Source organism: Cavia porcellus, unplaced genomic scaffold, assembly GCF_034190915.1.
Source record: "Cavia porcellus strain 051 isolate PalLab524CR breed Dunkin Hartley unplaced genomic scaffold, mCavPor4.1 scaffold_7, whole genome shotgun sequence".
Taxonomy (NCBI): Eukaryota; Metazoa; Chordata; class Mammalia; order Rodentia; family Caviidae; genus Cavia; species Cavia porcellus.
Window position 1 is genome coordinate 20,410,067 of NW_026947490.1, and position 16,409 is coordinate 20,426,475.

The 16,409-nt window shown below is 45.4% G+C and overlaps 1 protein-coding gene across 9 annotated transcripts in view; it reads left to right on the top strand.

The window, feature by feature from the left end:
• The first annotated feature begins 568 nt into the window (after positions 1 to 568).
• Positions 569 to 16,409, top strand: part of Hnrnpul1 (heterogeneous nuclear ribonucleoprotein U like 1) — a 33,737-nt gene continuing 17,896 nt past the window's right edge. Inside the window, exons 1-8 of one of the 9 annotated variants that reach the window (XM_013159490.3) lie at positions 2,420 to 2,559; positions 3,359 to 3,444; positions 6,412 to 6,537; positions 8,586 to 8,742; positions 10,484 to 10,557; positions 12,119 to 12,258; positions 13,855 to 13,954; positions 15,883 to 15,995. In XM_013159490.3, the coding sequence (XP_013014944.1) occupies positions 3,429 to 3,444; positions 6,412 to 6,537; positions 8,586 to 8,742; positions 10,484 to 10,557; positions 12,119 to 12,258; positions 13,855 to 13,954; positions 15,883 to 15,995 (726 nt within the window). In that variant the 5' untranslated portion in view covers positions 2,420 to 2,559; positions 3,359 to 3,428. Of the gene's footprint in view, positions 692 to 2,218; positions 2,666 to 3,358; positions 3,445 to 6,411; positions 6,538 to 8,585; positions 8,743 to 10,483; positions 10,558 to 12,118; positions 12,259 to 13,854; positions 13,955 to 15,882; positions 15,996 to 16,409 lie in introns of those variants that run through there. The other 8 variants (XM_013159485.3, XM_023567604.2, XM_013159496.3 and 5 more) reach the window with 8 other exon arrangements.

Sequence of the window (16,409 nt, forward strand, 5' to 3'; positions counted from 1 at the left end):
GACAAAAACACCCATAAGCTAAGAAATTCACACTCAGAAAACTCTAGTCAAGAATAGGCAGATAAGATCAGGGATTTAGCTCAGAGGCACATGCGCGCGCCTGCCTGGCAAGTGCAAGGTCATGAGTTCAATCCCAGAACAACAAAAAAAAAAGAATAGGCAGATATATATTCGCAGCGTCACACAGCAAAGTAACAAGACACATGAATTAATCTACATGCTCTTGTGACATCTGGTCACAAGAACAAAGAAACGAACTCATAAAGCAACAGAAATAAACACAAATTTATTTACAAACATGCACAGATACGCACAAGAATAGGAAGAAACTTGAGAAACGAGGATGCAAAATAAAGTAACACACACAGAGACATAGAGTACGACAGGTCTTCACACACACACACATACAAACGTTTAGACTCACACGGAAACAGGCATGGAACTGTCAATACACAGACCCACAAGGAGTCCCTCAGGCTTTTTCACACTTGTTCCTGGGTGTGTCCGGCAGCTGATGGAAGAACCCTCGGCAGCGCCCGAACGCCCCCCAGTGGCGGCTCCTGGGAACCCGGTACAGTTCAATCCGGGCCACAAACTTTTTTAGAACAGATCGTTGTGCCGAGCTGGGAGGAGAGAGGAAGTCGGACGTGGACGAGGGGCGGGGTGTCTGGACTGGAACCTCCGGGCCCACGTGAGTGTTTGTCCCGCTGCTGAGTGGATGCTGTGTATTTAGGTTACTGGTCGTGTAAGCTTGTAGTGTAACTGTCCTGCGTGTTTTTATTATGCGGTGTTGCCTGCCTGTTAAGGCGTTAGCGGGCTGATCTCGCCGTAGTTTAGTGTATTATCTCGACTTTTGCATTCTGATGTGATTCACACCTATTGTTACATTTCTGTGATATGCGCCTTTGTCTAAATAAAGGTTGTGTTCGGCTTTTTATGTGGCCTTAACGTGTGGCTCAGTAGGTAGGGGGCGTCTGCGTTGTGAATTATTTATTTTTATTTGTTTTTTATTTTTTGCAGTGCTTGGATGGAACCCGGGGCCTAGTGCATGCTAGACAAGGGCTCTACCACTGAACTGCCCATCTCCCAAGCCTGCACTGTGTATTTCGATTGTGTATTTCAAGTTTTGTCTTCTGAGTTAGAGGCGACAGGTGGTGCAGCATTAGACATTGTGACGTTTGTGTGTATTCGCGTGAGATGCAACTAGGAATCTGTCGGTGTAGACACTAAGCAGCGAGGTCTACTGAACACATTTTAGAGGATTCACGGTGGAGATCGGTGAACTTCTGGTACTCTTTCGGAGGGGAAGGCTCTATGGTCGCGTGCGGAGCACACTGTCCGCAGTAAAAACCGACCATAGAGAAAAGACTGCCGCGAGAAGAGCCGTCCTGTGAGATGTACTACCAGAGGGAAAGGGGGACGGCTTCCTATACAGCTCTCTTCCCGTTATTTTTAGCCTTTATTTTTAACTCTAGAGGGCTCTATAAAGTTAAAATTTTGCTTTTCATAAAGGCAGCGGGGTTCCTAACAGTTTATAAGTAATATATCTACTTAATCTCTATGCCGTATATCTCCCTCTACAGCAAAATCTGTGAGGCCATCCTCTGCAGAATAGCCAATCTGGTTAGCTTTTCCTACAGCCATCAATCTATACCGACTTTGGCGAGATAAAACATTGACTGCTATTGGTGGACAGATTGTTTTGAAACCGCCCTAACGGCAGGGGCGGGCCCTCAGTGAACTCATCTCTTTCCGGTTTCTTAGCTGCAACAGGAAGGAGGAGTTTCTGCCGACTACCCATTTGATTGGCTCTGGTGCTTTTACCTACTGGGACTCCAAAAGGGGCGGGAGATCTAGGCCAATCAGTATGCGTGTTACAGAGAAAAGTCGTTTGGTGAAAGGACAGCCCGGGGAAGGCTGCGGAGCGCTCATTCCGATAGCTGATCGCCGATTGGGCCAAGTCATTACTCCTTTTTCTTCATTTGCTCCTACAGCTGCGGCGCGCCGGGCATAACCCAATCAGGGTGCGCTCCACCTTTTGCCTTTTCCCGCCCTCCGCTCTGCCTCCGGTTCGACGTAGACTAACGCTTCCTCTCCGGTAGCTCCTAAGCCCTCTATCCACTGTCCTTTTGAAAACCGTGTTCTGATTGGCTGAATTCCTATCCCTCCCCCGTCGTTCCCCACGCTGGCCAATTGGCACCCGTGTTACATGGTACGGTGCGCGAGAGAGGGGGAGGTGGCGGCCATTTTGAGTCGCCGCCGCCGCCATTGGAGTGTTCCCCCCCTTTTCCCCCTTTGCCTCCTGACTGGAAAGGTTTAAGGGAGACAGAGCCCTGGGAGGCCGGGCCGGGCTCGGGGGCCGCCCCGGGGGCCCGGGCCATGGATGTGCGCCGTCTGAAGGTGAACGAACTTCGCGAGGAGCTGCAGCGCCGCGGCCTGGACACTCGCGGCCTGAAGGCCGAGCTTGCTGAGCGGCTGCAGGCTGCGCTGGAGGCCGAGGACCCCGACGACGAGCGGGAGCTCGAGGCCGACGTCGAACCGGGGCACAACAACGAGGAGGTCGAGACTGAGGGGGGCTCCGAGCTGGAGGGAACCGCGCAGCCACCGCCGCCCGGGCTGCAGCCGCACCCGGAGCCCGGCGGCTACTCGGGGCCGGACGGACATTGTGAGAGTGCGCGGGGCGGGGGCCGGGGAGCCCGGAGTCTGGGCCGAGGAAGGGCTGTGGGACGCGGGAGTCCGGCGCCAAAGGTCGGGGTCCGGTCTGAGGATCCCGGGTCCCGCGACCTGTCGCTGCAAAAGATTTGGGAGCTAAGGCCTCGGGAATACCGGAGCGGGGGGAGGGGTCCTGCCTTTCGATGCTGGGGAGATAACTAACGGTGGGGGCTCCAGGGTATGAGCGGGTGGGAAGAGTTATGGGGCCCGGGACTTGGAGACCGGAAACTGGGGTTTGGAACCAGAGAAAGTCGGAAAACAAGAGGCTTTTTATTTGGAGTGGGGAGGGTGGTCTTGGAAACTGAGCCTAGATTTCAAGCTGGGTGGGTTTGGTGACCGTGTTAGCCCAGCATTGGCTGGACGTTGAGAGCCTTGTTTTCTTCCGGGGTTGGGGAAGGAATGATGGGGTAGGGAGTTCCAGGGGTGGGAGAGTTTTGAGGATGGAGGATCCTGGAGTTTGTGGCTGGATGGGGTACTGGGGATTCTCGGATAAGGTTTTGGAGTGCGTTGGTGAGTTCAGACGCTGGTGTGTCCTTAGCTGGGGAGTCTGGTGGACTGAACACTCTTGTTTCACTGGTGAGGATTTAGGGGCTTGGGGAGACCAACATGTGATTGAACTATGGGGGAATCCACATCTCTCTTCCAGGGCTGGAAGGCCAACCTTGAGGCAGGTGCATCTTCAGCATTTGGTGCTGGGAGATCTGGGGACCTTCTCGATGGCCTCTAGAGGAGGTACAGGGAACTTTAATGTCTGGACCCTGACAGGGGAGGGAAAGATGTTTCGCTGGACAAAAGATCTGGGGGACCTAGAGCAGGGAAGGCTCTGAGCACAGATCCTTGGCTACTGCTGGTTTTTTTTTTGTTTTGTTTTGTTTTGTTTTGTTTTGTTTTTTAATTGCAGTAGCTGAGGATAGAACCAGTGACCAAGTGGAGTCAGGATTTGAAGTCGATGAAATACGTGGGGGACATTACTTGTGTCCAGCAAGAAAAGCGTGTGACTGGTCTAGCAGATGCGTGGGAGGAAGAAACATGTAGGGTGTGAAAAAAGAAAGGAAACCTGTTGACTTGACTTGGCTAGGGGCCGCAGGGTGGAGTGGGACAAGTGTTTCTGGGCTAAGTATCTCCAGAAGGGGGCTCCCGGGTCCCAAAAGCAGTTACTTATTTTCCGTCCCTCACCCATGGGAGTGCTTAGGGAGTAGTGGAAACCTCTGCAGCAGCAAGGAAGTGCAGTTACGGGAGTAGGAGAGGTTAGGGTAGATGATCTGCAGCTATCTTGAGAATAGACCGTGGTACAGAAGAGTGAATTTGGAGTTATAAAGGGGCAGCTTTCTGACAGGATTGGAGAATGGGATTTGAAGGGTTAAAGAGTAAATAGGAATTTGACACCCAGCCTCTATATTTCTCTGAAGAGGCACAAGAGTTTGAATAGACACAGGGTACTAACTTGTTCGATGGAGGTAGGATTTCCCGTAGAGGGCAACGTTGGTGTACCTTTGGGATAAAGTAGGCTAAGGCTTGCCTGTGACCCATGTGCTAGGAAGAGGATTTCTGTGGCAGAGATCTGTGGAGGTGGGAGCAGTGACTAGTGTGCATATGTAGAACTGGAGGGGCTCTGGTAGGAATGGAAGAACCACCAAGGGAATAGACCTAACTTGGTTTGTCAGAAGAGATTGAGTTGGGTGTTTCAGAGCACAGACTCAAGATTTCGTTGTAAACCTAGCTTAATGATGAGGACAACTCCTTCCCCTTTAAGCCTAGTTTTCTTCTATGCCATATGGGGATAATAATGTCCCTCTAGAGTTGTTAAGAGCAGGGTCACATATGTGAGGGACTTCATTTCAGGCCTGCCTATTACTAAAAGGAGAATGTTTGGCAGAGTGGTCCTCAGAATCACAGCTTTTCATGGATGCAGAAGAGATGCTTGGGGAAAGACACAAGACTCTGAGAATAGAACACTGCTTAAAGATTAAAAGAGGAATGCTTTGATGGGACTTCCAATTGAGAGTTTTTCTTTCTCCTCTATGGCAAAATTCTTTGAGCCTTTCAACCTTGGTAAACATTCATAACGAGCCAGAGCCACGTGACTGGTGTCTTTCTCCCTCTGGGCTGCACCTGGTTTTTACCCAGATGTATTTGTCCTCTGAGAAAGGATCCAATCAGTTAACAAGTGGCAGAAGAGTCTCTCCCTGTGCTTCTGCCTCACTGCTTCTGATTCAGGTACTGCCAGGCTCTAGCAGGGAACTTTCCCTGGAGTGGAGAACTTGCAGCTGCCCATCCTAAGTTACTAAAGTTTTGCATTTGGCTACAAGGTTCTCTTCCTGGAGGGAGTTTCTGGTTTGGTTCACTACTTGTAATTCTGCCTCTAAGCTTTCAGCCTAGGAATTTTCTCCATTCTCATCACTGTGTCATACCTGGTGTATCCTTTGATCAGCTCATCTATTCCTTTGTGGGTCCCTTTCTCAGCTTCTGGTGTTGGTTGATAGCCCTTAGTATAATCACAGTTAAACTTTTTTGTGTATTTGATTAGCGTGCCTCTGTCTCCCTAAACTGAAGACTTCAGCAGCACAGGTTTACTCTCACCTCTATCGCACTGTGTGGTATATAGTATGCACTTCATGAGTAGGAAATACTTTCATTCTTACCACGATTCTTCAGGACTCCTGGACCCACAAAACACTTTCCAGAGCCTAGGACAGGGCTATATGCCTGTCATCCCTGCTACTTTAAAAGGAGGCGCAGGAGATCACACGTTAGAGGCTGTCTCACTATTTGAATAAAAAAATGAAAGGGTTTAGAAATGTAGCTCAGTAGTAGAGCACTCCTGGTTCTATCTCTAGTGCTAATGAGGAGAGGGAGATGCAGAAATCTTAACTCCAGTTATTTTGGGGCTAATCCGTAATGACCCTGTAGGCTACTGTTCTTTCTTCATTTCTTTCAGTTGAGATTACTCTTTCCTTACCTTTGCAGCTATTGTGGGATGGAAGAGGTTTAAAGAGCGGGGGTAGGCAGAGGGCTTGTGCTCTGAAGGAAATTCTTAGGCATTATACCATCTTAACCATCTTAGAAAACAACTATTGTGCACTGTAAACATGGACTGATAAAATTTTTTAAATTCAAAAGGAAAAAACCAGAGCTGACATTTTGAATCCATGCCAGGCAAGTACTGGGCCACTTAAAAGTACATCCCTAGCTCTTGTTTATATTGGGACAGTATCTTGCTAAGTTCCCCAAGCTGACCTTGAACTTATGGACCTCCTGCCTCAGCCTTCTGAGCATCTGGGATATAGGCTTGTAGTGCCTAATCAAGCTTAGGCTGGTGGTTTTCAAATTGTGCTCTGTGGGGTACCGGGTCTCTGTAGAATTGCCCCTGTACTGTACAGTGGAGTTGTAGAGAAACAAGCTAGACTGCTTCTCTGACACTGCCATCTTGTTTCAACTGGAGCAGTTCTGCTTCAGTAGGGTTTGTTTTGGGTTTCTGGAGAGCCCAGTCACAGGTGTACTTGCAGCCTTTTGAGGAATAGGAGGGCACACCTTCAGCTGTCACATAGATTTTCATCTGATTGTATTTTTACTTTCTCTTGTGGCACACTGATGGGAACCAGTGGGGTTGGTAGGATGTGGCATAAGAGAAGCCAGCTCTGTTCCAGGTTTCTTCAGAATGCACTCATGTGACTGACTTTTCTGTTTTTTAATCTCAAGATGTCATGGACAATATTACCAGGCAGAACCAATTCTACGAGACCCAGATCATCAAGCAAGAAAACGAGTCAGGCTACGATAGGAGACCACTAGACATGGAGCCACTTCAACAGACCTATCGCCCAGGTACAAGAGCTCACATGCTTCCTCTTTCAGTGGAAACAGTCTACACATGGCCCTCTGCCTTTCTCAGAGAGGGTATTCATTTTCCTCTTGGGCAGTCCTCTGGCCTTTCTCACTAGGGATAGTTTGTTTGGTTTTGAAGGAAAGAACTCAGTCCTATTTCTAAGTGTTGAGAGAGGGTCCTCCTCATGTATCTATTTTAAGAGGGTAGGGCCAACACGCTGGAGAGTTCAGAGCTGGAGGCCAATACGTGAGTCTTATTTAGAACTTTAGAATGTAGAAGCCAGAAAGAACCTTTTACATATAGTCTGCTGTTCCCCAAGTTCTGAAGAATATTGTCCCAAGAAATATTATTAAGGACTCCTCAGACAAAGATTTATTTAGCCATGTGTGTCTAGAAAGTGCAGCATAGCTATACCTTTTCTTGGAGAATCTCTATAGCCTTAAGAGCATTAAAGGCTCTGACATAAACCTCTTTGTTTGAGATTTCTGTACTTGTAAATCCGTTTTTGTACAGCAGAATTCCCCATGATGCTAGTTTGAGAAGCACATATAATTTAGCTTTCTCCTTCCCATTTTATAGATCGGGGAGGTAGCTTGTCTAATGGTCTGCTGAGACTAGAGCCAAGGAAACTGGCTTCTAGGCCAGTTTTCTTGGTAAACATGTAGCTTTCCTGACCATGTAGGTCTCAGTATTTGGAAAGCAGGGTCTCATTATTGTGAAGTGACAGCCAGAACTGACTCCAGTCTTGTGATCCTCTTATCATGTGGCCTCAGTGCCTTTTCTTAGTGAATCTAGCAGTCCATTCTGGTTTGTCCGCAAAGTGAAATTCCCTGATGTTTCTTATGTGTGACTCACAGCATAATGTAGGTTAAACTGCAGATTTGTGTCAGGCTCTGTGAGACTTGGATCATTTGACCCAAGGAGAATATTTTCTGTCCTGTTACCAACAGACATTCATCAGGGACCTTCTGTGAGCCTGGCCCTTGCTGGGAGCCATGGAGGATATCTTCAAGATTACCGAGCACCATTCCTGCCCTGGAGAACCAGGAACCTTCTCTGAGAGATTGGGTCTACATGTTAGGGCTAGGGATTGATTCAGAATGGTTTTGTTGAGGCAGGGTCTCACTGTGTAGCCCAGACTGGCTTCAAACTGGTGATCATCTTTTGCCTCAGCCTCCTAAATGCTAGGGTTGCAGGCTGCACCACCATACCTAGCTTAAAGTGGTCTTAGATTGAGTGTTGAGGTAAATAGGTACAAAGGAGCTATAGCAGCAGAGATAGATGCTATGAGAGAAAGATGAGGCTACATCCATGATTTGCTCTTGGTTGGTTGCTGATTCTTGGAGTCTGTCTGAGACTGAGACTTTCTCATAGTCCACAAAATGTTAAATTATATTGACTTCCTATTGTGTGACTTAAATGAGATTTATCTACCTGTGGCATGGCTGAACTACAAGTTTTTATTAGAGTGATTCTGGGTTTTGTCAGAAGGCGTTCAAGGCAATAGAATTTGATGAAGGACCACAGTGTTCTGTCACATTTATCCTTTTTCCCTCTTGTCAAAAAGAAGCTTTACAAGACCTCAGGTAGTAACATTTTTTTTAGAATAAGAAATTAGACAATGTAGGGTCCTAGCATCTCAGAGGATAAAGAGATCTTAGCAGTCATCTAGGTCTCTTCCCACTCAGTACAAACCAAGGTAGCTGCCAGCTTTCATGGTCTTTTGATAAATTAGCGAAAGAAACCTGTTTCATCTTTGAGTAGGCCCTTGGTGAGCTCTTCCTTATTTTGTACTGGAAAGTTCCTCCCTCTTTTTCATGAAGCCTGCAAGCTATCTGACAAAAATCTGTCACCCCATGAACTGTCAGATATAGCTGGCCAGCCGGCCTCCTTGCGTCCTAGGCCTATTTTTCCAGCATAGCCTCTCTGGCTTGTTGAACCCATCAGGCTCTTTACCACTATAGCCAGCAGCCTGCCAATGTCTGTTGGTGTAAAAGAGACCAAAGAAGTTTCCAAGTGTCTTGACCATCTGGATTTGTCCTGATAGTAGAAGTGAAGACAGAGATGAAGCAAGAAGCACCCCCCAGCTTTCTTCCACCAGAAGCTTCTCAACACAAGCCAGACAGACAGCAATTCCAGAGTAGAAAGAGGCCTTATGAAGAAAACCGGGGACGTGGATACTTCGAGCACCGGGAGGACAGGAGGTAGGTATCTAGAGCACCAGTTGCCCTTGTTCCAAATAGTCCCTGTGCTCACATCCCTGTGCCCTTTCTCTGCCCTCATGCTGCTCCTGTACTCACTATCATATTGAACTTTGTAAGTGTTGGTTCATGCCATTTCCTCCCTGCATATTACCTACTAAGTCAATTCCAAACACATCAGCTTATGTGTGTGCAATGACAGCTTGCCTCTTTGGTCCTTTGCTGTACTGTGGCTAAGTTATACAGTGTCCCTTGGCTGAAAGATCGCCTTCCTTACCCTACTCCCAAACACAACCTCTCCTGTCTACACATTCAGTCAGTATTTACAGTGCTTTCCCAAGGTGCCACCCTTGGACGAGACATAGAGGCAATTCGAACAGTGGGCTTTGCCTTCTATTGTCTCAGTGCAGGGACAGAAACACACACATACAAATAAACCACAAACTTCTGGGGTGAGTAGTCAGGATTTGGCTGAGTCTCAGCTCACAAGAGGGAGTGGCCTTTGCTTTGGCCATTTTCCTTTTCCCTTTCCTGACAAGCCCTCCCCCTCCTTTCCCTCCAGGCCCTGTCCTACCCCTCCCTACTTCCCTCCTTCAGCTCCTGTCTGAAGCCTTTTCTAATCATGGAAACTAGGAATAACCACTTCTCTGCTCGTCTGGACTGTTCATCTGACACATTTTATTTTCTACCTGGTGAGGTCCACCCTCTAACTAGCTTGTTACTGTCTTTGAGAAAGGGTTTGGGGACTGGGGTGTAAGAGTACTTGCCTAGCATGTGCAAGGTCCTTAGTTCCATCCAGCAACATAAAATAAACAAAAAGGCCTAGATCTTGGGCTGTGACTAATAATAGGACATGAAATCTACCTTACCTGGGTTCTTTCCACTTTTGCTTCAAAGCAGAGACCTGGGAACTGCTTGCTGATGGGAAGTAGAGGAGGATCCTTTCTGTGACTAGGATCCTAGGGTAAACTTAACATGTGATGAGCTCCTTCTTTGTACCAGGTTCCCACCTAGCCTTGGGCTAGCAGGACTGGAAAAGGACCCTATTCAAGGGAAGCCAGCTGCCAGAAAATGTCAGCAACCACATGGGCTGCTGCCTAATACATGCATATCCGAGCAAGGGCCATCTAATTGTCCAGGCAGGATGCCAGGCATGAAACTCCACCTCTCTTACCCTGCTTTATCTTCCTGTGGAGCAGAAACCAGGAATATGTTAATAGTCCCTTTAGTGTTTTGATAGGAAGATACCTCATTCATAATTCACGGCACTTTTAAATGAAAAAAGAGACTGGAAGAAAAATGGGTCGTTTCAAATGTTTTCAGATGCGGGATTTTAAGAGGCCTCATACATAAGTGAACTGTAGTTACCGAAGTTTATCGAGGCTTTTGCCATTTTCTTCCTGGCCCCTACTTGAAAATCATATCCTCTAGTTGGTGAGAGAGTCCCATGTGGAGATGGCTCTCACAGGCACAGGTCAGTCTTCAGGTTGAGAGAAGGAAAATGGTTCTGATGCCCCTCTTTAGCAGAGGATGCCCACAGTCTCTGCCCTAATCACAGGAGTTCATAGTCACTGCTCTTTTTGCAAATATGTAGAGTTCCAGAATTCTTTTGCTAAACACTGGGGAAAAATGGAGATCCAGGAAGGAGTTGGAGGCTACTTACAAATTCCAGCAGAACCTTTATTTTCCTTCTTCTGTGCTTCTGCAAGTATTCTTGTGTGATTTAACCTTCATCCCAACATAGGGGCCGTTCTCCTCAGCCTCCTGCTGAAGAAGATGAAGATGACTTTGATGACACCCTTGTCGCCATTGACACATGTGAGTCCGTGGAGTGCCCACCTGATTCTGCCTTCCAGTCATTCTTAGGGAAGTTGTGCCCTGACCTGCTCTAGAGTCCCTGCCTTTATTAGTCCCGATGAGGAACGCAGCAAAGCTTCGGAACAACAGTGCTGGGGTAGAGACAGATGATCTCTTCCCAACTGTAGCTAGACCCTGGACAAGTCACTCCACTCCTCCAAGCTTCTTTTCAGAGAGGAACTGTCAATCCTGTCTTCACACTGCAGGTTTTCAGTATACATGCCTTTGAGGGATAGGGGGGTTCTTTTTGAGAGACAGGGTTTCACTACGCAGTTTAGTCTGGCCTAGAATTCACTTTGTATCCCAGGCTGGCCTCAGACTCACAGTGGTCCTCCTGCCTCAGCCTCCAGAGTTCTAGGATTATAGGTATGTGCCACTATGCCTGGTAGTAAACAACTTGGAGGAGTCCATGACCAGTTTGGAAATTTAACCACCCTATTCACACAAGGGATTATCACCTAATCAGGAAAGGAATCAGTGCTGCTGGAGAAACTTAACTCATTGATGACCAGTTCCCCAGTTTCCATCATCTGCTCTCATTCCTGGGTTGAAACTAATGCCACTTCGTTCTTTGAGGCACTAGTCTGGCCTGCTCTACTCTCTCCAGTTTTCTTTCTGCAGGCTAAGTGGCTTTCACTGACTGTATCCTAAACACAGGAGTGATGGTGAGGATTTGATTCTCTCCAGAGAATTGAACTCAAATGTTAGATCCAGTGAGGCTTAATGTTTACACTTTATTAGAGCCCTAATCAAATCTGAAAATAGTACACTTCTTAACAAAGCACGAAATTAGCTGTTCATTCTGGGTCTTATGTTTATAAAGCATTGGCTGTGTGCTTTGAGAAGAGTTAGGTATACACGGTCGCTTCTGTCCCAGACTTTCAAGAGAAAATGTGAAAGCATTAAGTGATAGTGGTCCACAAAGCAGCATCTAATCAAATGAAAAATGCATGAACAGTGATGCTCAGCCTTTGGAGAAAGGCATATACAACCTGGGTGAGATGGTCAGGAAAGGCTTTCTTGGAGGTGTACAGCTGGATCCTTGAAGAGTGGGGAAAGTCAAGACTACTGTAGGAAGGAGGTGGGAGCCTGTGGTACACTTGGGTGTTGGTACCTTGGTGATGGGTGTGGATCAGGGTTAGGTGCTCATGCGGCTGTTGGCAACAGAAATCTGGCTTCCAAATGAGTTGTTGGAGAATATGATGACAGGTAGTAGCCTTCTTTATAGTCTGAGATCTAAATTTGAAACTGATGAGTATGTGGTCCCTCACCCTAGCAAGTGTATACTTCCATCAAAGGCATTAGTCACCGATCCCCCTAAAGCCTATCCCACGTAGGACCCCAGTTCCTGTGTGAAGTAGTACAAGCCCACTGGCACTATCCCACTCTAAGGGAGAAGGGCTTAAACTCTTCCTGCAATGTGTTAGCTAGTGTTAATACACCAGAGGAATTGCCCTCTGCCTGTCCTACTCCTTTAAAGACCTTTCAAACATCAGCCAATTACAGGCTTTTCCCTCTACAGATAACTGTGACCTGCACTTCAAGGTGGCCCGCGACCGGAGTAGTGGTTATCCACTCACAATTGAGGGCTTTGCATATCTGTGGTCAGGAGCCCGTGCCAGCTATGGGGTCAGAAGAGGCCGTGTGTGTTTTGAGATGAAGGTGAGTGGGAACAACCAAAGGGGTAAGGACAGAGAAGCAGGTCCATCTATTGGCGTTAGTCTATCATCAGCTAGCTTAGTCAGAACCACAGCTATAGGAAATTGGACTGATTTCAGACCACGTCTAGCAAACAAAAAGATAGTGAATTTCTGTAGCATTGCTAGCCATCATATCAGAAAAGCAGTCCAACCATACATTACTCCATCAAACAAGTGTTTTCCTTATGGGATTTATTCCAGTTATATGGTCAGTGGTGATGTTTTTTTGTAAAACTAGAAAAAGAAAATCTGTTGTCTAGTATGGCTCATGCCTGTAATCCCAGCACTTAGGAGGCTGAGATAGGACTTCTGCAAGTTCAAGGTCAGCTCAGCTACATAGTGAGTTCAGGCCAGCCTGAAATATATAGCAAGACCCTATCTCAAGAAAAACAAAGAAAAAGAAAAGTAAGTAATCCATAAAACGTATGCTCAGGTCAGCTACTTTATAGGGAGACCTGAGAGAGAGCAGGGCAAAGCTGCCAACAGGCTACTGTCTACTATCCTAGGTCCAAAATTCTATGCTGAGTTATGGCATAAAAGTGTGTCGGATAAAATGTTATTTTCATGTCCTCTCATTTCTCATTCTACTCCCCAGAAGTAACTTAAATGTTAACAAATTCTTGTGTGTCTGGTATACGTCTAAACGTACCTATGATAGCTAGTATTTGTAGGGCCCTTTACATACACATGATACAGGGCCAAGGCTCTGTATCTGGATTATCCCCATTAATACTTTTACCACAAAATAAGTGTCACTGTTAATGTTATTACCACAAAATAGGTAGTGTTATATCACCAATTTTTAGAAATGGAAGCTGAGACAGTTTGGGAATGTTTTGTTGATTGGAATACCATTGATGTAAATGACACATTCTATGTGCCACTCATAGAGAAATACTGTCAATTTGCACAGTGCTTTATCACATTAATGTCACAGTAATTATGAATCATTATTTTAGATACGCTAAAATGAGAAGAATATGTGTCTAAAAATTAGTGAAATACACTGATTATCCAAAGGCCACAAACCAAAACAGATAGCTACAAATGTTAGTGGGCAGCCTAACATTTAACTTAGATGTTAGGTTAAAAGGTATTTTTCACCTTTTCTTTTTCGTAATTCTGGGTCAGATATTTTATATACCACTTTGTTAAGCCTGCCTCATTCTTTTTAACTGCCACATTGCATTTTATGGCATGATTGTACGTACCTTATTATTTTTTCTTGAATTTTATAAATATATACAAAAACAATATTACATTCCATGTTCCTACAGTACGTATACATACATATACTTGAGCGTATCTGTAGGATACAACAAAAATGCTGGGTTAATCAGTACATTTTGAAGTGCCTCTGTAGCCCTGCCTACTGCCAGGCCCTTTGGAGGCCCTGGTTTCACTGCAGCAGGCTTTTCTTCAGGGCTATTTAAATGCCTTTTCTGCAGCAACTGAAGCCGGCATTGTCTGTTTAATGCCTAATGTACTTCCTTTACATACTGCCTCATAATCAGTTTCCAGAGAATCAATCCTGAGCCTTCTTGTTCTCTCTCCTCAGATCAATGAGGAAATCTCCGTGAAGCACCTTCCATCTACAGAGCCTGATCCCCACGTTGTCCGTATTGGCTGGTCCCTGGACTCTTGCAGCACCCAACTAGGTAAGAGGTCAGCCAGGCAGCCCTGAGTGATCCCCTACCCCTGGATTCTGAAAGCTCCTAAGCTTCTCTTCCTGGTGTCAGTCTCAAACTAGTTTCCTGTCCTCAGAACATATGGAAAATAAATTTTAAAGCCATGTTAAGTTCTCTGTAGACTTCTTGTCTGCAACCTAACCTAGAATAGTTGGGGAAGCAGGGAATAGTGGGTTCAGGACTGATTGTAGAGAAGCAGGGGCTGCCCATTGAAAGGCTTTGAATTTTCACAGGGCTCCAGGCCTCAGTGGCTTTTATCTACAATCATCTGGACATTTTTTTGTTTTCTGTACACATTCAAACTGGGTCAAACTGTGACTATTGTTGTGTAGCTTGATTTCTTTTAACATAATGAGTATATTTTTGAAAATAAGTGTAGCTTCTTTATTAAAACATAGTATATGAACTATACTTAAATTTATTTGATGAGTTTTTATAGCTCATCTAAGTTAATAGCAAATTTCTGTTAAACAGAACTCTTAACCCTGTGTGCCATTGCAACTTAAGACTAATCCTTTAAAGTAGATACATTAACTCAATCCACACATACAATACATAATAGTGTACAGTTTTCATTTTGATATATATTAGCACTTATTTTTCCAGTTATGTTGGTGGTCTGAGGATTGGACCAAGACCTGCATGCTAGGAAAGCAGTGGAGTGCTGAGCTACTTACTATATTATGTTATTATGTTGCGTTGAGACAGGGTCTTTGCTGTGTTGCCTCAAAATTAAGATTTTGGCTCCTAGGAAACTGGGATTAAAGATATTGCCACTATCTGTGGCTTATTACCACTTAGGTCATTTCATCTTTGTCTTAGTTTGAAATGTATTGATGGTTATTTTTGATGCACTTGAAGTAAAACCCATCCAGATCAAATAGTATTCCAGAGTTATCTCTTGCTTGTTGGCTCCTATTTTTCTAACACAATGCTGTCTTAAGCTTCTTTTTTTTTTTAAATCGGTACCGGCGATCGAACTCACGACCATGCACTTGCAAGGGAGGCGCTTGTGCTGCTGAGCTAAATCCCCAGCCCCTTGTCTTAAGCTTCTTGATCAAGAATCTCTGAAGATCCCAGGTGTTAGCACAGACCCTTGGGATTTTGATCAGATCCCTTCACCATTCAGTTCTGTAGCCTGAGGAAATTAAGTACCTTTCCCACAGATCGGTCCTTAGAGTGTTACAGAAGCAAAACACAGCTTCAATTTTGCCAAGACTTCAAGGGCACCAAAAAAATTTATAACATTAGCAGATTTGATTAAATATTGGTGTCACCAGAAGGGGGTGCACATCAGTACACAATCCCCTTTATCCCAGCTTCTGTTCTCACATTTTCCCTTTCTGTGCAAAGCAATTCAGTTAAATGCCCTACTCCCAGACTTAACACACTTAAACCCACCAGGCCTTCAGGAGGTTTGTATAATTAAAGGGCTTCCTTTCAACCTTCCCTTCCTCCAAAAAAGGGCCATCTTATAAAATGATTTTTGTCTTCAAAAGTAAAAGCATAGCTGGGCATGGTAGCACATACCTGTAACACCAGCTTTTGGAAGGCTGAGACAGGAATATCTCAAGTTGACCAGGTTGGGCAGCTTAATGAGACCCTGTGTCAAAAGTTTTAAAATGGTTAGGTATGGTAGCCCACCCCTATAATCCCAACACTCGGGAGGCTGAGGTGGGGGGGTTGTTGTGAGTTCAAGGCCAACTTGGGCTACATAGTGAGACACTGTCACGAAATTAAAAATTTACAGAATGAGAGGAGTGGGGATATAGCTCAGCATTTTTTGTGTTTAATTGCCAGCATAGCAAAAGAGAGAAAAATGCTAAAAGTATGTAGCAACTGTGGAAATTGTTGTGACCATCACAGTTTTACCTGCTTGTTCCTATTTGTTCCATCAGGCGAAGAGCCTTTCTCCTATGGTTATGGAGGCACAGGGAAGAAATCCACCAATAGCCGATTTGAAAACTACGGAGACAAGTTTGCAGAGAATGATGTGATTGGCTGCTTTGCTGTGAGTGCTAGAAACCTGTGGATGTTCACAAACCAGATGTTGAGCTGCAGATTTATTGCTTTTTTAACTTTTTGAGACATAGTCTCACTATATAGAATAGGCTGGCCTTGAACTTGCAGCGATGTTCCTGCCTCAGCCTCCCAAGTGCTGGAATTTCTGGCATGCACCACCATGTTTGGCTGAGCTGCAGAATTCTTTTTCAGAATACCTATATCCGTTTTCTGCTGTGTATCTAGCTTCTCAATAGATTTGTTTCTCTTTGATAGACTAGAATTTTAGAGACATCAGATATATATATACAACCTTCCTCCATTCCTAGATTAATGTTTCCTAATGAGTTTTAGTATATGTGCTGCTGAAGCAAGCACAGTATTTTCTCATCAAACCCAGAAGTTCTTAACTGCGTGCTCTTGG